Here is a 20,100-nt window from a genome sequence, read left to right as displayed (position 1 = left end):
GGGCACCCCAGCGTGGACACTTGTCACGTGTTGACCATTGATACTCAGGCCGACACTTGGAGACACTTTTTCCCTTCATGTGTCTCTCAGGCTCTGGGTGATCATTCATGTAGGTGTCCTCTTTACAATCAGGGAAAAGTTAATCTTGTGTCAGAGTTGTTCCCAGCAAGGCTTTGATATGTTAAATTGAGGAGTATATGTAATCCTTAAAAAAGACATATAAGAATTTGGCCTTAGAGAAATCGTTAAGAACTAAGACTTGTACACGAGTATATATGGTTTGCACTGCAGAAGCAGCTAGTTCTCTATTTGTCCACAGTATGCCTTGTGTGTTGCTGTTTACACATACACACAGTATATAAAGATTTACCCCTATATACATATTTTCACACGCGCGCGCACGCAGAGCTGTTAAGAAAAACAACTTTCCACACAGAAGCATATACACTTGGATTAAAGGGAGAAGTGACTGGAGTGAAGTGTTCACAAATTCAGTGAAAGGCAGGACAAATATGTACATGGAGGCAGGGCATTATGAGCACGGCTCAGGCCCTGTACACCACAACTAAATATATACACACAGCCTCAGCAACACAGTCACCTCATGTTGTTTAGCCCGTAATGCCACCACGATCACCACTAGTATTACTGCAAGTACTACTACCACTACTGCTATTACTATTACTGCTGTTATTGCTATTACTATCACTACTGCTACTATTCTGCTACTACTTTTACTACTACTACTGCTACTATCTTTAACCATCTACAGTGTCCTCTTAAGGTCGGAGCCGCAGTGAGAGTGAGGCTAGGGACACAGCCAGTAGAGCAGCCTTTCTGTCTTTATTTCTGTCCCCTTTGAGTCATTGTGGCAGTCTGGTTAGGTCTTGCTAATACTCTAAGGGCTGACTGACCTCAGGACCTAACAGTGTCTTCTGCCTTTCTAAAGGATGATGCTGCCAAGAAGAAGGACCCCAGCCACTATGCCACCCTGGACCCCAAGAGTATGAAGGTGAGCATGACTGGATCTTTGTTGAGGGTACAGTAGGCTTTTCCACAGCCCAACATAACCTAATTTTAGACCGCTTGACAGTAGGTAATTTTTTATATCGTACCTCAGAAAGGATGAGTACAAACTGGCAGGCTTGAGTAACAGTACTAATAGGCTTTCCTGTGTTTTGATCTCACATGCACTCTCTTGCAGGTGGTTGAGCTTCGTTCTGAGCTTGATGCAAGAATGTTGAACAGCAAGGGCCTCAAGTCACAGCTCATTGCTCGCCTCACCAAGGTAAGAACTTGGGACCATTCTCTCAAACATTTAGATGCTCGGGCACACACATTTGACAAGGCTGTGGTAGGACTTGTAGATATTTCCATGTGGTGGTAGTTTGACCTAACCTCTGTACCATGAACTTGAAAAAAACACTAATAAAATCCAAGTTAATCTCCTTTTTGGCCTTTGGAAATACTTCATATGAGAGGTGAAAGCATCTGAGAATACTTGCCTTAGTGTCTTAATCATCATCATCATTAGTCATTATCAGTCCATTGCAGAACAAAGCCCTTTCTTATTTTTTCCCCCCCTCCACTGCTTGGTGCTAGTGTGCTCCAGTCCACTCCTACAAGTTCTCTAATTTAATTTCTATCCCTGGTTCTCTTCCTGATGTCAGAGTACACCATCCTACTCTGACAAAGATTTTAATGACATCTCTCCACCTGGTTTTCTGTGTGATGTTACTCTACTACAGCCTGCTTCAGGAAAAGTTATAATTTCATTTCCACCCATTTTTACCTGGTTCCCCTGCCTGATGTCATTGTACTCCATTCTGCCCTGGCAATGTTTGTTTTGTCATCTCTTCACTTGGCCTGATGTTGTTATATTCCATCCTGCTTCAGCGAAGGTTACAATTTAATTTCTATCTAGTTGTCTGATGTTAGTGTACTTCATCCTGCTACAGCAAAGGCCGGACATACAATTACTGGGTTGCCTTTGTTCCTTAGGGTGTCCATCGATTATACACTGGGTGAAAAAAAAAAAAAAAAAAAAAAAAAAAAAAAAAAATTTGATTTAGGACAAATTTGCACCCCTGAATCCGAAAATGACACCGTTTTCTCTCGATCAGGTCAGGTTTTTGTGCTAAGTCGATTTTTAAAAAATCCGATATTATAACTAAATCGATTACATTTTTGTGACATTTTCAGTTGATTTTTGTTAATATTTCTCATCCGAAATAGGTTTTTAAGATATAAAAATGGTTTTCTAACACAATTCATTAATTGTTACAAAAATTGATAAGTGTACATTGAATAGTAGACATTGATAAAGGTAAGTACATGTAAATTGGATATTAGGTCATCATTGTTCAAAATTCAGGGCATGAACTTCCGCTTCTTCAGACTCCTAGAATGCTCAGTGGCAGGGATGTCTTTCAGAGTCCAACAGTACAGTGACTGCATCCCAGCATCCCTGATACCTGGTCTCCATCTCTTGTCCTGATGGAATCTTTCCCCCTGCTCGTCGCTCATTGATCCCAGGTTCTCAGGAAACCGATCCATATGTGAGAATAAGTAATGCATTTTGATGCTCATGTTGCGTCCGAGGTTTCTGAAAGCAGTCAGCATATTGGTGACAAGTTCTTCGTAGTTCCTGGCCTTCTTGTTGCCAATAAAGTTCTTCACAACAAGAACAAAAGCCTTCCACGCTTCCAGTTCCACATTGTTCATTGAGTTTTCAAACTCTGGATCTCTGATGAGCTGAGGGAGTTGAGGACCGTCAAAGATGCCAGCTTTCAGCTTCTCCATGGTCAATCCTGGAAAAGCATGGCATAAGTAAGTGAAGCAGCCACCATCCTTGTCTAGAGCTATGGCGAACTGTTTGATTGAGCTGAGCTTGATGTGCAGCGGTGGGAAGAATATCCTGTCTGTCCACCAGAGGGTTGTTTATGACGTTCCTTGCTCTGCAAGACACCAACTTCTCCTGTACAGGCCAGTCATTCTTCGTGTAATGCTGAGCTTTGTCCCTACTATTCCACATGCACAGAAAGCATGGGTACTTGGTGAACCCGGACTGTTGTCCCAACAAAATACAAAAATACCAGTTAGTAAAAAAATGGCACATGTAAACTCTTCAGAATTTGTTTATTTAAAGAAATAAGAAAGAATTTTGCCTCATATAAATAGAAAATACTCGTACATGTAAAAAAAAAAAAAAAAAAAAAAAAAAAAAGTAAAAAAACATGATGTGTCGGTAGATAAAAAAGTTGACCTGATTGAGCAAAAGCAATGTGTTTTTGGGATTCAGCACATCTGAATTGTTCTAAATCAGCTAAAAAAACTTGGACAATAAATTTGTTGTTGGCCAGTGTTATCAGTTCTACACATGATGAGACTGCCCAAAGGTTTTTCTTCCTCTTAATTAGCTTTAAAATATCTTCAAACTTTGTTTTATTGCTAATCCATGATAGCCACTTCCTATCTTTCCATGTTATACCCAGAATTTTCCTCTATTTTAGTGCTTTTAAGGTTTTCTTGAGAACTTTAGTGAGCTGCCAAGCTTCTGAACTTTATGTTAAGATTTGCAGGATACTCTGATACACCATTCTCCTCAAGGAAAGTGGCCGGTTGTTCATGATATTATTTACCAAAAGTGCTCCATACCGTTCCAGTCCCTTTTTCTGGTGGGGGAGGATCTGGGTTTGCACTTGTTGTTTGCTCAAAGTTAGGTGTCTTTCTCTACACTCATGGGGGACGTCAGGCTGTCATCATAAATTGTTCTCCTGAGTTGTGGTGTCAGTAACCCTGCTTTTCCCAGATCTTGAAGAATGAACAGGAGAAGGAGGAGAGTGAGAAAGCTGCGGCCTGTGCTGAGAGCTCGGAAACAGATGAGACAAAGAAGCGTGAGGAGGAGGAGAGGAAGAAGGAAGAAGAACGCAAGAAGAAGGAAGAAGAGGAGAGGAGAAAAGAAGAGGAGGAGGTTTGTAACTATTGTAAAACCCTAATAACTTGGCTTTTATAATTTGGAATATGGTATAACTTGGCAAGGGAAAGAAATATACATTAAAAAGTCAATTTTGAATTCCAACAAACAACAGGAAAAAAATAAATTGGAAAAATTATGATCTCAGCATTTGGCCAAATTGTGACCACGTGTACTGTTTGTATTACTGTTTCAAATGATTATAAAGTTATTGATAGCAGGTAGTCATAATTTTTGAAAGCAGGAAGTTATACTTAATGAAACCAAGTAACTATAATTATTGAGAGCAGGTTGTTATAATTATAGGTCTAGGTAATTATATTTGAAAAAACTGCAGATTTGTGAATACAGGGAATCATAATCTAATACAGTACCCTCCCGAGTTTCTCACCCGCTTTGTTCTGCAGGCGTAGCACTAAACTTGCGGATCACGAAACTTGGGGTATTGAAAACACTGAAAAAGCGCTTTTTGGTTCCAGCCCGTGGAGAAGTTGACTTTTTTCCCCACTTTTCTCCCTTGTGATCTCAAAATACGTACTGTGTAAAAAGGAAGAAAATGTGAAGAGAGAACGGGTCGTCTTGAAGCTGCAGCTGAAGGCAGCTGGCTGCCTTATGATTGGCTGACAGCTCTGAAAACATGCTTGTGATTGGCCGAATCCGATAGTGTCATCAACGGCGCTCATCCCCGAAACTCGGGACGATAATGCGTGAAAGTCGGGATGGTAAGAATTTAAAATTGAGCGCGAAACTCAAGGATTGCGAAACTCAGGAGGGTACTGTAATAGTTGCTGTACTAACTGTGGAGCAGGAGGTTATGAAGAGCCTCCCTGGTGTGAGTACTGCTTGGAAAAGTGTTTGTGCTGACTGGCAGAGATGCGCCTTAGCCGGTGCTCACCCAACACTACCTTTGCCTTTTCCTGAGCAGAAGAAGAAGGCTGAGGAGAGGGAGAGGAACCTGCTGGAGAAGCGCTACACCCTCCCAGACCAGCCCATGATTGTGGTCCATCCCTCACGCACGGCAAAGTCTGGCAAGTTTGACTGCACCACCATGTCCCTCTCCGTGCTCCTCGACTACCGCCAGGTCAGGGGAGAACCAGAGTAGTTATCATCATCATCATAATCATCAATAATTAACTCAAATGAGGGTGAACCTGTAATCTTACTTGGGGACTTTGATGGCCTTTTGTGGTGTTCTTGGGGCCACAGGAAATAAATATTAACAGAAAGAGTAATACAGGATTTTTTTCTTCAGTACAGTAAAGGAAGTAGGTCAAGGGGGGAAAAAAAAAAGCCCGCTAACACTGCTCCTGTAAAAGAAAGTAGAGAAGTGGCCAAAAGAAAGGATTACAGACAAAAATCTAATGTTATTGAATGGGGACTAAGGTGCAAGGATGAAAGTATGTGGGGAAATAGTGGTTATCAAAGTGCAGTAGACTTTATATTAGTAAAACAAACAATGTATAGTAAATATATTAACATGGCAAAACATAAAGGAAAAGTTTTGATGGTGCCTACAATGACTGGACTGCACCACCACATTCCAACAGAGGCAGATTAGGGAAAATGACAATAGTAATCATCATCATATTTGTCTTTCCCATGCAGTACAATACACAGTTTGTTTGTGCTCAAGTTACTTAAGGTGTTGACTTGTTTGCAGGAGGATAACAAGGAGCACTCGTTTGAGGTGAGTCTGTTTGCCGAGCTCTTCAATGAGATGCTGATGAGAGACTTTGCCTTCCGCATCTACCGCGCCCTCTGTGAGTGTCCCGAAAAGCCTGCCAAGGAAGAGGTGAGTAGGAAAGACTATTCAGCTTGGGATGTATTTGCCAGTCTGTTTTGAGTTCACAAATATGTTGTCTGTTTGGGCCATGATTAGGTTAGGTTCAGGGGTCTGCAGACACATGGCAGGCAGCAACTTAGAGTAATAAGCAATGGAGGAGAAAGTTGTTTTGTTTGATAAAATATCTCATTATTGAGGAAGCTTATTTGAATTTGTTAAGGACACATATGATGACCAGGTAATAAGTGAGTGTTTCATTTTTGTCAAAATAAATAACATTCATTAGTCTATAATTGTGGAATAGTTTACCTTTATTCCTCAGCTTAATATATTGGAAAGCTTTCATCCCTGATATGCATGCTAATAGACCTGTTTGCTATCAGTTTGTCCCTCCTCTGCTAGGTGGCCCTCACACAGCACATCATAGCTCTGGGGACGCTTTTCTGGGAACCACTTGACAGTACAATTAATTAACAGCTACGCTGTAGCTGAAGTAATGTGGCACAGAGTATGGGGTGGGGGTGGGGGGGTTATTGCAACATCCAGAAGCTACTTTCTACACAATCTCATAAGGAATGAACATTTTCCATCATTTTATAATATATTCATGTTACTAGAAGGCAACTACAGCTCTGAACCATATCATTGGATGTCAACTTAGTCTTCCTGCTCTCCCTTCCAGGTGGTGTGGGTGAGTGCTGACCCACTAGCCACTCACCACTCAAAAGATTTACTCACCATGATCAGATACAAGCCTCAAAACACAGTAATAATAGGTGATTCTGTTGTTTTCTAAATTGCTAGGCACGTTCTTGTGCATTTTTCTTACCAAAACTAATGGTATTTTTTTGTATGTGTCCTTTGACTGCCTCCCTTACTGTAAAAAGATGCATACTGAGATGCAAATACAAAACACAGTCCTTGTTTGTATTGTTAGCTCCAAGACAGTGGCAGGAGTGGCCGTGTCCAGTCATGTAATGGTACTTTCATGGGGTGAATGCACCGTACCGCATCTCCTCATTGTAGTGTGTGTATTAACATGTCCCAAGGTATGCATCACCCACGTACACAGCTGAGACACAGATCTATGTATCACCCATGTACACAGCTGAGACACAGACCTATGTATCACCCATGTACACAGCTGAGACACAGACCTATGTATCACCCATGTACACAGCTGAGACACAGACCTATGTATCACCCATGTACACAGCTGAGACACAGACCAAGAGTAGAAGACAAGGCTTAAGTGTGCAATTCTTCCTTTACAGAAAAAAGAGAAGGAGGAGAAGAAAGAGAAAGACAAGGACAAGAAGGACAAGGAAAAGAAAGAAGAGAAGGAGGAGAAAGAGAAGAAGGAGGATAAGGACAAGAAGGAGGAGGAGGAGGACCGAGAAGAGAAGATGGAGGAGGACAAGCAAGTGGAGAAGAAGGAGAAGAAGGAAAAGGAGGAGGCCAAGGAGGAAAGGGAAGAAAAGAAGGAAGAAGAAGAGGAGGAGGAAGAGATGGAAGAGGATGAGGAGGAAGAGGAAGTGGTATGTATATCACTTTTTCTTTCTTTGTTTATGCAGTGTTGGTTAAAGATCTAAGTGGAGTTTTGTAGTAAGAGAGCAGTGTAGGACTCTTTGTAATGGCTTCAAGTTGCCTAAATTCCCTTTTTTGCTGACTCATCTGGTGTTTCTATTAAGCTCCCATCTGTAAGTGGATGAAGGGATTAACCCGGTAGCAGCGACGGGCCAAATTTGTGGCTTTACCGTGTAGCAGCAACGGGCCAAATTTGTGCCATGATATAAACCCCCCAAAATAGATGATACATAATCTGATCACAAATGCTTTGTTATATATTATGAAATAGTTTGTGTGAGGGGTGATTTTTTCTCATTTTTCTCGCTTGGAGGGACCATTAAGAAACACGATCCCTGCTGCTACCGGGTTAACAAAGGAATTCTTATGATGTTCTTGCAGTGGGTTCCAGTTGTGTGAATGTCCTTTTTTCATTCAGTGATGCAGTGCTCTCACCTTTTTGAGTTTAGAAGAATATAAGAACGTAAGGAATCTGCAAGAGGCCGGTTCCCCTTAGGTTATAATTTCTCTGGCTGAAGGGCTTTTAACAAGGGTGATTTTAATAAGATCCTTGCTGTAAAAGGGGGGGATAGAACTCATAACAAAGGTTTGAGTGAGATTTTTTGTATTTTCAATGGTAAATAAAAGTGGAGGATAGGACTCAGAGCAAAGGTTTGAGTGAGATGTATATTTCCTTGATTAATGGGCTTTTGCTGTCTCCTTATAACTGTGTGTATCCAGGTGTAGGCCTCATGCAGTCTCCTTGTGTCCTTGATTATCAATGCCACTTAAAAATACCATTGTCAAAAGATCATCTTCCCCTTATAACCCTGCGTGGCCCTGTGTTTTAGTGCCAAGGAGTTTACTCTCCCTCCATGTAATCTTGTGTGTCCCTGTGTTTTAGAGCCAGGGACTCTACTCTTTCCCCTTATAACCCTGTGTGTTAGTGCCAAGGACTCTACTCTTTCCCCTTATAACCCTGTGTCCCTGTGTTTTAGTGCCAGGGACTCTACTCTTTCCCCTTATAACCCTGTGTCCCTGTGTGTTAGTGCTATGTGAAAGGACTTATGCCAGGGACTCTGCTCTCTGCCCTAAAGGATGATGAGGACTCCAAGGACGAGACATTGCTGAAGGACCACAAGGAACGCTCGGATGACCGCCGGGAATCCAAGGACAAGAAGAAGGATGACAAGAAGGATCGCGAGAGGAGGGAGAAGAAGGAGAAGAAGAAGATGGTGACGCTGGACCCATACCTGCTCCTCTCCTTTGTGTACTTTGACCAAACTCACACTGGCTATATCATCGACCGGGACCTGGAGGACATCATCAACATGCTCGGCCTCAACCTCTCCCGTGCTCAGGTAAGCCAACCACTACTGCGGGCTACTCTGGTTGGTGTTGTGAGACGCTTCCACCCCTCACATCAACTACTTCCAAAGGCCGAAGAGGAGGTCAGGTGGGTTATCATGAGTGTTTTTAGGTTCAGCATCTCTGCAGCAACCTTCACTCCTTATACTTAACACATTTAAAACCAAAGTGAATTCCTTTTACTGCAATGGTAACAATATCGTAATCTCTTAACCCGATAATAATTTAGAGCTAACTGAATGTCTCGATTTATTTTTTCTTAAACTAATTTTTTCATTGCTTAGTCCTACTCTTTAGCTAAGTCTTATTTTTTGTAGTGATGCATCTTTTACTTCAGCCTCTTTATCCCACATTCTTTGTCTTAGCTGTGTTTGGGCCACATACTTTATGACTTACAGGGCCGTATTATTAAACATTTCAGTACACATATTTGACAAGGCTTTCGTAGGAGTTTCAGGCATTTTCAGGGGTAGTTCTATGACCCTGGTGGTAGTTTGACCCTTCTTCTATACCATGAATGTAAAAAACACTCATTAGACCCTGACTGATCTCCTTAGGCCTTTGAAAACAGTTGATGTGAGGGGTGGAATACGTCTAGCAATGGTATTCATTCTTCTCAGGCACCACCCATTGCTCTGTTTCATAATAGTAATAATAAAAGTACTACTAATAATAATAACTACTAATGCCATGAAAAAGACAACTTTCTTTTGCTGATATGCAGAAAGTAACAAAAGTAACAATATCAAAATGCCTCTCCACCTGATATTGACTTCTCTTTTGGCCTCTCATTCTATTTTCTTTTGTTGGAGAAGCATCTAGCAGGCTGTTTTTGTGTTGCTTTTTTGTTTATTGCCCTTGAACTGCCTCCCTTGCTTAAAAAAAAAAAAAAAAAAAAAAAAAAAAAAATAAATAAATAAATAAATAAAAACAAATCTGTCCCTGTCACTCTGCAGCAAAAGAAGCTCACGTCCAAGGTGATGTCAAGAGACGTGCTGCATTACCGGAAGCTGACGGACATCTCGGCTGAAGACAAGGACAAGCCACGCGAGCCCCTGCCCACCCTGGACCTGGAGTACCTGGCCATGGGTAGGTGGGAGGCACAGGGTGGTGGCTAGAGAGACACAGATGAATTAGTAGTTGATGGATAGGAAGAGATTATATTCACTCAGTGGTGCACATTTTGGGATAGATAAATGGAGTGGCAGAAGAATAGATAGATAGATGATGAGTAGATGAATAGAAGGATAGATGATTAGAAAGACAAACATAGATAGATAAATAGATTAATTAGTAGTAGATGGATAGATAAATGGATAAATGAGCAATAGATGAATATATAGATTGAAAGATGAGTAGATAGATGATTAGAAAGACAGATGAATTAGTAGTAGATGGATTGATGGATGGGTGAGTAGTAGATGAGACAATGACATATAGATAGATAGATGCATGTATAGGTAGATAGTTGATTGACTGCAGGACACACACACATGCCCTTCATCTCCTCCACTTTGCCCCCACAGGTAACAACACAATCATGCCGCTGTTTGCCGACTGTGTTTCGCCGAGTCCCAGCGAGAGCAGGATGATGACCCGCAAGGGAGCACGCACCAAGGAGGAGCCTATCATCTCATTTACAGGTTGGGTCACTTCAGGATTGTGCCTAACCTCTTCCTATTACATGCACAAGTTAGTTATGGTTGGTGAGGGAGACAGATGATGGTGAGAGGTCCTTTAGTCACTGGGGAGTATCAACCAAACTAGTCATTTTTTTTTGCCCTTGAACGGACTCCTTTACTGTTAAAAAGGTTGAAAAAGATGCAGCCGTGTATAGAGACATGTAAGGACTGGTCACATTGCTTCTCGGAGTTCTAAGGTTCATCATAGCAGCGCCACTCATGTAATAGTTTGCCCTCAAAACTGCCATGTTAGATTGACCTTTATGAACTTACCTTTTCCTTTTTCAGAATTTTTGTTAATGTGTGTAAAGTTGCATAAAGCATTTCTTCAAAGTTTGTACATATTCCAGTATCCCAAAATCAATCTTACACAAAACTAGTCCCCCAAAGCTTGACCTTAAGAGATTCAGGCCGCATTCTCAGACGCTTTGGATTTTCACAGTGGCAGATGAAAGATGTACATTTTACCAAACAGTCTCAGTGGACACTGCCATCATCTTCAGTGGTTGGAAGGAGGGATAGAAATCATTTTGCTTGCCATTGTGGGTTTTATTCCCATCAAGATCACATCATTGTGGTTTCCTCAGTCTGCTTTAGGTGCTCACTGCTAATATTTTCTTAAGACCACAGCGGAGACAAGTCATTTTCTCATGGAAGTGATCTTAGTCATGCTGCAGAAGCTTTGTAAAACTACCTCATGGCTCATTAAGCTGTCCATGAAACCCCCAACAACTTGACAGAAAAGTTTTTCCAATAGGGGCAACAAGTAGATGAAATGTTTGTGAACACAGACCTCTTAGAAACTTAAACTTTTCCATGAGCATATGTAGAAGTCATTATAGAAATATGGGCACTAGAAGCCTAATATCATTATAGGCCTATTGCTTTTTATCTAGCAGTAACTGAAGTCCCTCTCCCCTTACCCCCCATAGGTGTGGTGAGGTATGGTGGATCACTGGTGGACATAAGTAAACTGATGCAGCAGCTTGAAAAGTCAGACAACACTCGCAGCAACACAGAGGAGAAGCTGAAGGAGCTGCAGAAGGAACTAAGTAAGTAATTCAATGGGTGGCTCGGTGGCCATAGGGAGAGCTCAGGAGAGGATGATGGGAGTGCAGAGGCAAGGAAGAGAATGTAGCATGTATTTTATTAATCATATATCTTAGTAGAGAACAAGAAAAACTATAAGCAAGTCAAGTGGGGTATATAGCAGGGTTGATGGATATGTAGGAGTGTAGGCAATCTTTCCACCCCTGCCTCTCCATCCTGTTCATTATTTGAGACTGAAGGCAATCTTTCCACCCCTGCCTCTCCGTCCTGTTCATTATTTGAGATTGGGCAATCTTTCCACCCCTGCCTCTCAATTCTATTCACCATCTCTGTTTTTTAGTGATTTAATGTTGTAAACTTTACTCTTAAGGACTGATGAATAGGATTCTTTGCAGCACCCATAAAAATGTGTGTTTACCTGATCATGCACATCATACTGATTAGTATACCCATTAGGCTGAAGAAACTACTCCTGAGGTCATTATCATTTGTGCTTTACCATTTTTCTCATTTTTTACCATTATCTTCATTATCATTTGTGCCTTACCATTTTTCTCATTTTTTTTTCATGAGGTTGGACGTTCAGTGACTGTCCTCTACCTGCCTCCATCAGTGCTTCCTGCTAAGGGCCAGTTCCACTTTGTAAACACCTGAACCAAACACTGAAAATAAGGAATATTTTTTGCTTAATGTTTAAGTACAGATAGGAAATTTGAGGAAGCTATACAGGGAATCTCTTTAGTATTGGGTGCTGTGTACAAACCCTGACCTTTATCAAGAGTTGGTTTGGTGCTTCCAGTGACACTGCTGGTGTCTGGGCATTGCCCTAAGAGTACCTCAGCCCTAAGAGTGGCTCAGCCCCAGAGTGGGTTGGCCTAAAAATGGTTCAGCCCTAAGAATGGCTCAGCCCTAAGAGTTCCTCAGCCCTAAGAGTGCCTCAACCCTAAGAGTGGCTCAGCCCTAAGAGTGCTTCAGCCCTAAGAGTTCCTCAGCCCTAAGAGTTCCTCAGCCCTAAGAGTGCTTCAGCCCTAAGAGTGCTTCAGCCCTAAGAGTTCCTCAGCCCTAAGAATGCTTCAGCCCTAAGAATTCCTCATCCGTAAGAGTGGCTCAGCCCTAAGAGTTCCTCAGCCCTAAGAGTGCTTCAGCCCTAAGAGTGCTTCAGCCCTAAGAGTTCCTCAGCCCTAAGAATGCTTCAGCCCTAAGAATTCCTCATCAGTAAGAGTGGCTCAGCCCTAAGAGTTCCTCAGCCCTAAGAGTGCATTGGCCTAAGAATGGCTCAGCCCTAAGAGTGGATTGGCCCTAAGAATGGCTCAGCCCGAAGAGTAGGTTGGCCCTAAGAATGGCTCAGCCCTAAGAGTGGGTTGGCCCTAAGAATGGCTCAGCCCTAAGAGTGGGTTGGCCCTAAGAATGGCTCAGCCCTAAGATTGAGTTGGCCTAAGAATGGCTCAACCCTAAGAGTGGGTTGGCCCTAAGAATGGCTCAGCCCTAAGATTGAGTTGGCCTAAGAATAGCTCAACCCTAAGAGTGGGTCGACCCCCAAAATGGCTCAACCCTTAGTGGCTCAGTCTCCCTCAGGTGTGAAAATTAACTGATAACAAAGTATAAAATGTTTATCAATCTTTATTTTGAATGCAGTGGATTTTTTTTGCCGCCTAGTTTTCCACAGCACTAGGACTTCCTGCTGTGAGTACTGTTTGGAGTAGTGCATATAGACTGGTGAACCCCCCCACTAAGGTGCTTGACTTTTGCAGTGAACAGCAAAGATGAGTCCAAAAAGGCTTCAGAAAGGATCAGCAAACTGACCAAGGAGTTGAAGGCCGCCAACACCACCATAAAGACACTTGACGAGGAGCTCCAGAAAGCCATCGTGAGTGTAACTTTTACTGGTGAAAACGGTGCCAGGTTTTATTGCTGTAATTTCATTGTAATCTGCTTTTTACTAAACCTTCTTTTCTTTTTTCAATGATGTTCCCTTCCCCTGCCAGCTGTGGTAATAATAATGATAACATACATGGAATAGACTGCCTATAAGTACATTAATTTTGCTGCTTTTTGGATGGCCCTTACCCTTGTTTAGTCCAAAAAATTGAAGGTCCAGTGTATTTTATTTACTGTCAAGAGGACAGACCAAGCAAGGGCTATATAGCCACTACATGAGAGAAACTAACAGTGTAGGCTAATCCAAGGTAACTTGCCTGAACAGGAGGACAACAACGTATACCAGCGAGCGCTCAACCAAATCAAGTTGGTCATCCGCCCTCTGGTGGCTGGTGTTGACCTAGAGGAAGATGACCTTAGCATCAAAGACGGCAAGGTCAAGATGGAGCACTTGGAAAATGGAACCTTCGAGTGAGTATCGCACCGACTGACTGACTCACGGCCGCTGTGCACACACTTGTATCTCAACGCTCGGACTCTTGGACAATGTTGCGTCCGAAAGAAACTGCCAGACCTTCATGGTTCACCAATTATTATGTCAGTGTAAATACATGACAGTAAGTTGATAGGAGATCCCTTTGGCGAGTAGCTGGCTCACGGTCGCTGTGCACCCGCTTGTATCTCACCACTTGGACTCCTCGTATACACAACCACTTTGTAGAAAACTGCCAGATGACATTCTTCAGTTACTCCTGTGTTGGTCACTATGCACACATTTTTACCTTGTCCTGCAGACACTAAAGCCTGTGCTGTCTGTGTGGAAAAACTGACGGACTTTCAAGGTTCAGTTGTTGTGTCTCGTGTGTAAATGCTCCAGTGAAGTGATTTGTGTGGAGGATGCTCTTGGTGGGAACAAAAGAGAGAGCAGAGCTTGTTGCCTGGACTCTCAAATAGGCAGCGTCTGTGAGGAAAACTACAAGACTTTTGTGGTTCTGTTATTCTTGTGTCTGTGAAGTCTCCCCAATGAAATGAGTTATGTTATGTGGAAGATGCTTTTGATGGTGACACAAAACAGAATGAAAAGGTCAGAGTGATGAGAGGCTATATAAAATAAAAACTTGGCTTGTCAGGAAGTCACTTTGTTTTAGTGTGTGAATTTACTCCAGTTATAAATGAGTTGTGTGGAAGATGCCCTGGGTGGATGGAGATCAGAAGAAATTAGAGTAACAACATGGATGGCAGACTTTAATTGCAGCATCTGTATGTAAAAATTGCCAGTCATACATGTTTCAATTATTGTGTCGGTTAAGTAAGTGTAATGTGTTTGATTTGAAGTAAGAAAGGTTGTATGGGTGGCTTGGGCTCTTAAAATTGCAGACACTCAGATTTCAGTTATTTTTGTCTAGGTGAATTTTCTCCTCTAAAATCTAAATATTCATGTGGAAGATGATGACCTTGGTGTAAAGAGAGGACGAAATGAAGCAGTGCAGCACACCATGAAGGCTGCATGTTCACGAAGAGAGATTTGATTCAGTCATTCATCAAGTGTTGGATTGTGCTGAGACAACAGATGGGAAAGCAGTGTTTGTGTGTGTTCATAAGGTGTTTATTAATAAGACCATTGTGATAGGTGAGAGAGAGAGAGAGGTGAGAGAGAGAGAGAGAGTGTGTGTGTGTGTGTGTGTGTGTGTGTGTGTTTACCTAGCTGTGACATACGGGAAAAGAACTATGCTCGTTTTGTCCCATCTCCATATCCATTCTTATCCAACTTTTCTTTAAAATCATGAATGTTTCTTATACAAACTACCTTCTCCTCCAGCCTATTCCTTAGCTTAATGCTTCTGTTTGGGAAGCTAAACTTTTTCACATCTTTCCTACACATGGTCACCCTCAACTTCTTTCCATGTCCTCTTGTTTCTCTCTCGTTCCACACACACAGGTCCTCTCTGTCCAAATGCTCCACTCTGTTTGCCGCCCTGTACTCTTATATCAGATCTCCTCTTTCTCTTCTTTTCTCCAGGGTTGTGAGCCCCATGCTACTGAGAGTCTCTCCTCATAAGTCCGATCTCGAAGTTCCGGTGTAGTGCAGCGACTATGCCTGATGAACGAGCCTCCCATAACCCACTTAGCCAGTGGGGGTACCTCTTTAGCCGACTCGGTAAGGAGTGGCTCTCCCGTTATGGTAGTCGCGGGTTCAATCCCAGGCAGCCGGGGAATACCCTCACATTGTCTTGATTAATTTCTCGTGTGTTTCGATACACGCAAAGGACGTGTAGGAAAATATAAAAAAGAAAATAAGCTCCCGGGGCATGACAGTGGTGGCATAGCGGTGGACATCCTCTCCTGTAGTTCTGTTGAGTTTCCCCGAAGGGGTAACAGGTAGGATGGCCTGCATTATACTTGATATGTCATTATTACTATCGTTGTCCGGAATTCTGGACAATTGGGAAAAATAAATATTCACTTCATTGAGTGGAGAGAGAGAGAGAGAGAGAGAGAATATCCATATCCATATTGCCGAGATATCCACTCAGGTACTCAGTCTCAGCCTCACTCATGTGAGGAAGAAATGAGGGACACCATGAGCGACTGGCTAGTATTGGTACGGGTACCAAGCAGTCTGGTACCGGTACCATACCGTATAGCTGGTACTGTTAGTACTGGTACCTGCCCACCCCTATTGTTGAGTAGCGTGGCAGTGTGGGTACTGTATTGTTGTTCAAGTGGCGGCGAGAGAGAGAGAGAGAATATCCATATCGCCGAGATATCCACTCAGTCTCAGCCTCACTCGTATGAGGAAGAAATGAGGGACAGCATGAGCGACTGGCTAGTATTGGTATCGGTACTGTACCGTATAGCTGGTACCGTTAGTACTGGTACTGGTACCAGTATCTGTCCACCCCTATTGTTGAGTAGCATGGCAGCGTGGGTACTGTATTGTTGTTCAAGTGGTGCGCAGGAAGAACTGAGCTCAGCTGTGTGGCCGCGGCGCCGTGTGAGTCCAGTTGCGTGAGATATCTGGTGGCCAATCCATAAAATATCGCGTATAAGTGAAAAAAACTTGTAATTTAAACATTTCTTTGTATTTTGGACCCTGCATTATTTAAAAAACGCGTAAATCGAGTTACCTGTAACGTGCATTCATACGTAAAAAACGCATCTAATTGAGGGATTAAAACGCTAATTATTTGTTTTAAGGCAGTATTTACGCCTGTACAATACACGTCTTGATTTTTAAGTCTGTGTATTAGTAAACAAACGACACGTGAAAGCTGAAATACAGCATTAAAGGTCGCACGTAATTGGCTATCCAGCCCAACCAATCGTTGCTAGGGTGCGAGTTACTGGAGCATTACCATACTGTCGATGAATCCCATGTCTGAAAGATGCCGCAGCTCTGGTAGCGCTCCGGTAAATGTGAGAGATACCGGAGGTGTGGCTGGTAAGAGTGATGAACCCGGGCCAGGATGGAAAGCTACTTAATGGGAAGAGAGATGAGAACAGTGGTAAAGGAAATTAAATCGGAATGGAGAATTGTAGAGAGTGGAGTGCCTCAGGGATCGGTATTGACACCAGTACTTTTCCTAGTATATGTAAATGATATGCCAGAGGGAGTTAACAGTTATATGAGCCTGTTTGCAGGTGATGCAAAACTCTTAAGATATATAAGAAACAGTAAGACTGAAATTCTGCAAGAAGACCTGAACAAGATTTGGAAATGGAGTATGGCCCGCAAAGAAATATAGAGGTTTGGAACAGACTAAGTGAGGATGTAGTATCAGCAAAGAGTGTGCAAAGCTTTAAGGAAAAGTTGGACAAATAAAGATACGGACTCTCTTTGTTGTGATTAATTTCTTGTGTGTTTCGATGCACGCAGAGGACGTGTGGGACCAAGAGAGTAATGGAAAAAGAGAATAGAAAATTTCTTCATTAAAACGGGACCACACAAGCGTGAGCCCAGGTGCTGTAAAACTACAACTAGGTAAATACACACACACAGGAGAGGATATGGGAAGGGTGAGGGGAGGGAGGGGCAAAAGTGAGAGTCAGGTCATGTGCTGACAGAAGCTCTGACATGACTCTCCCTACTGCCCCTCCCTCCCCACACCCTTCTCCTTTCTTCTTTTTTGCATCCTCTCTATCTCCCTGTTTCCTCCACTCCTTTTCCTTGTTCTCCCTTCTTACATTCTCTATCTGCATTTTTTTATCACTCACTCTGTCCCTCTCCTCTCTTTCCACTTCCCTGTATTTACCTAGTTGTGATATAAAGGAAGTGAGCTACGCTCATATTGTCCTTTCTCTCAGTATTCTTCCGCCCCGCTCAATAAACTGATTACTGCCCGAAGTTCGTATTTACGAAGCAAATGTTAGAAGTCGAAAAAAGAATTATAGAATCATTTATTGGGACTGCGTCGTAACGATGAAACGTCGTAGGAAGTGTTTATAAGAGTGTGGGAAAGGTCAATAGGAATATGGGGTGGGTTGAGGGGGCGAAGCCCCCCCACATTAGCAGTTAGGTTATAAAGTTCGGTAGGAATAGTTTAAATATATTCGACATGCAGTGTGGGCCATCAAAAATTACGCAGGTACACAACGCGGGACGGAGTGGGGCGGCGGCGGCCACTACGCTGGGCATCTAATTATATGCCCGACACTCGTCAACAGACCGGCTGCTGTGGCTGCTAGGTTATATTGGAATAGATTACAAGAGTATGCGTTACGGACTTCACTTACTTTTGAGACTAGAGAATTTTCCCTACTTTAGGAATTTTTCTAGGGAAATGTTGGAAGCCCATTTTTCAGTGATTTTGCCTTTCCCCTAAAACCCCGGTTCCCCATAGGTCCCCAGGGGTAGGGGGCTGGAGTGGCGGAGGGTGAGGCGGACTTCTTGTAAAGAATTACCATGCAGTATATATGTGCTGGTGAACCTAGAGAAGTAAAGTAATATATGAGATTTAAATGAGGGCATATTCTGACTGAGGACTCACCCCCATCCCTGCAGCCACCATGCCGCTGGTGGTGGTGGTGAAGGGCGGTGGTGGCTTGACAACCTCCTCGCCGCGGTGGTGGTGATGGTGGTGAAGGGCGGTGGTGGCTTGACAACCTCCTCGCCGCGGTGGTGGTGGTGGTGGTGAAGGAAGGGCGGTGGTGGCTTGACAACCTCCTCGCCGCGGTGGTGGTGATGGTGGTGAAGGGCGGTGGTGGCTTGACAACCTCCTCGCCGCGGTGGTGGTGGTGAAGGAAGGGCGGTGGTGGCTTGACAACCTCCTCGCTGCGGTGGTGGTGATGGTGGTGAAGTAAGGGCGGTGGTGGCTTGACAACCTCCTCGCCGCGGTGGTTGTGGTGGTGGTGAAGGAAGGGCGGTGGCGGCCTGACAATCCCTACACAACACCTAAATAACGTACTTTAGTTCGTTTTACTGTTGTCAAATTTTTCCTCGTCCTTGGTCTGTCTGTCTGTCTGGTGGTCACACCTTTTGTTAGTAACAATAGCCTTTGTAACGGCCATCGTCTTCAACTGCAGAACAAATAACATGAGGCTGAGATAGGAAAAGATTTAACAACGAGAGTACGGCGTGCATCATGTGTGGAGACGAGCTGGAGGTGTGTGTGTGTGTGTGTGTGTCAAGCTACGCATCCACCGCTCGCCGTGTCTTCTTTTTCTTCTTTCTTCTCTACCATCGAGGCGGCCTTCTGGGGAATGATAGTAATAATAATAATGATAAAAATAATAAAAGTAATAAAAATACTAATACTATTACTAATACTAATACTAAAAATAAAAATAAAAATAAAAATACTACTACTACTACTACTAATAATAATAAGAGAGAGAGAGAGAGAGAGAGAGAGAGAGAGAGAGAGAGATTTTCTTTATATCCTCACAATCAACGAACGATTATGGTCTTCGTTGAGAGAGAGAGAGAGAGAGAGCAAGCGAGAAAGAGCAAACAAACGAGAACAAGAGACAAACAGCAAGACAAGCAGAGAAAGTGGGAGAGAACAACCCACAACCCCCCCTCCCCCCTCCCCTTCCCACCTATCCCCCCCTTACCTGTCTATACTTATAAAGGTGCATCTCTGGGAAGGTCGGCGAGGTCACACGGGCGAAGGCGGAGGAGGAGGCGGCGGCGGCGAGCAGGAGGAGGGAGGCGAGGCAGAAGGGGAAGGTGAACACTGGCACGTTGTTCTGTGGTGGTGGTAGTAGTAGTAGTAGTAGTAGTAGTATAGTAGTAGTAGTAGTATAGTAGTAGTAGTAGTAGTAGTAGTAGTAGCAGTAGTAGCAGTAGTATCCAGTTCTGGTAATCCTACTATAGAATGGATATGATGTTAGAATCTGTTCAGAGGAGGATGACAAAAATGATTCAAGGAGTGAGAAACTTGCCATATTAGGATATAATGAAACATTTAAATCTGCATTCAGTAGAAAGGCGAATATTGCGAGGAGACTTGATCGAAGTTTGTCAATGGATGACGGGCTTTATTAAGAGGATGTTTATCCGGTTTTGGTTGTAAAATAACCGGGTAGGACTCGTAGCAGTGGGTTTAAAGTTAGACAAATTCAGAATCAACAAGGACATAGGCAAGAATTCATTTGCCCTCAGAGTGGTGGATGGGTGGAACAGACTTAGCAGTCATGTTGCGAGTGCCAATACGATAGATATATTTAAGAAGAGGTTGGATAAATTCATGGATAGTGAGGTAAGGTGGGGTTAAGCTTACAGGAGCTGCCTTGTATAGACCAACCGGACTCTTGCAGACTCCTTAAGCTCTTATGTTCTTATAATTATAATCACT

At 43.0% G+C, this 20,100-nt stretch overlaps 3 protein-coding genes across 49 annotated transcripts in view; 2 read left to right on the top strand and 1 right to left on the bottom strand.

Annotated features, from left to right (window-relative positions):
- Positions 1–14,436, top strand: part of LOC126985968 (cell division cycle and apoptosis regulator protein 1-like) — a 33,387-nt gene extending 18,951 nt beyond the window's left edge. For 4 of the 7 annotated variants that reach the window (XM_050841583.1, XM_050841579.1, XM_050841580.1 and 1 more), the window contains exons 9-21: positions 950–1,012; positions 1,205–1,288; positions 3,812–3,973; positions 4,902–5,057; positions 5,637–5,768; positions 6,442–6,525; positions 7,034–7,297; positions 8,375–8,686; positions 9,650–9,782; positions 10,220–10,336; positions 11,308–11,427; positions 13,177–13,292; positions 13,629–14,436. In XM_050841583.1, coding sequence (XP_050697540.1) covers positions 950–1,012; positions 1,205–1,288; positions 3,812–3,973; positions 4,902–5,057; positions 5,637–5,768; positions 6,442–6,525; positions 7,034–7,297; positions 8,375–8,686; positions 9,650–9,782; positions 10,220–10,336; positions 11,308–11,427; positions 13,177–13,292; positions 13,629–13,778 — 1,893 coding nt within the window. In that variant the 3' untranslated portion in view covers positions 13,779–14,436. The remainder of the gene's footprint in view (positions 1–949; positions 1,013–1,204; positions 1,289–3,811; positions 3,974–4,901; positions 5,058–5,636; positions 5,769–6,441; positions 6,526–7,033; positions 7,298–8,374; positions 8,687–9,649; positions 9,783–10,219; positions 10,337–11,307; positions 11,428–13,176; positions 13,293–13,628) is intronic. The other 3 variants (XM_050841584.1, XM_050841586.1, XM_050841585.1) reach the window with 3 other exon arrangements.
- The window catches only part of LOC126985974 (ELMO domain-containing protein 1-like), a 49,408-nt gene that overhangs the window by 28,042 nt on the left and 1,266 nt on the right, over positions 1–20,100 (top strand). The gene's annotated exons all lie outside the window — the stretch shown is intronic.
- Positions 17,136–20,100, bottom strand: part of LOC126985971 (urea transporter 2-like) — a 60,720-nt gene continuing 57,755 nt past the window's right edge. For 9 of the 40 annotated variants that reach the window (XM_050841590.1, XM_050841611.1, XM_050841604.1 and 6 more), the window contains 2 exons: positions 18,408–18,464; positions 17,136–18,354 (listed from right to left, as the gene is read on the bottom strand). Coding sequence is in view for 3 of the 40 variants with exons in the window: in XM_050841588.1 (XP_050697545.1) it covers positions 18,928–18,996; positions 19,358–19,492 (204 nt within the window). In the remaining 37 variants the exon portion in view is untranslated. Of the gene's footprint in view, positions 18,997–19,357; positions 19,493–20,100 lie in introns of all 40 variants that reach the window. The other 31 variants (XM_050841592.1, XM_050841610.1, XM_050841608.1 and 28 more) reach the window with 14 other exon arrangements.

Source organism: Eriocheir sinensis, chromosome 60 (genome assembly GCF_024679095.1).
Source record: "Eriocheir sinensis breed Jianghai 21 chromosome 60, ASM2467909v1, whole genome shotgun sequence".
NCBI classification, from domain to species: Eukaryota; Metazoa; Arthropoda; class Malacostraca; order Decapoda; family Varunidae; genus Eriocheir; species Eriocheir sinensis.
This window is presented reverse-complemented; position numbering and strand designations above follow the sequence as displayed.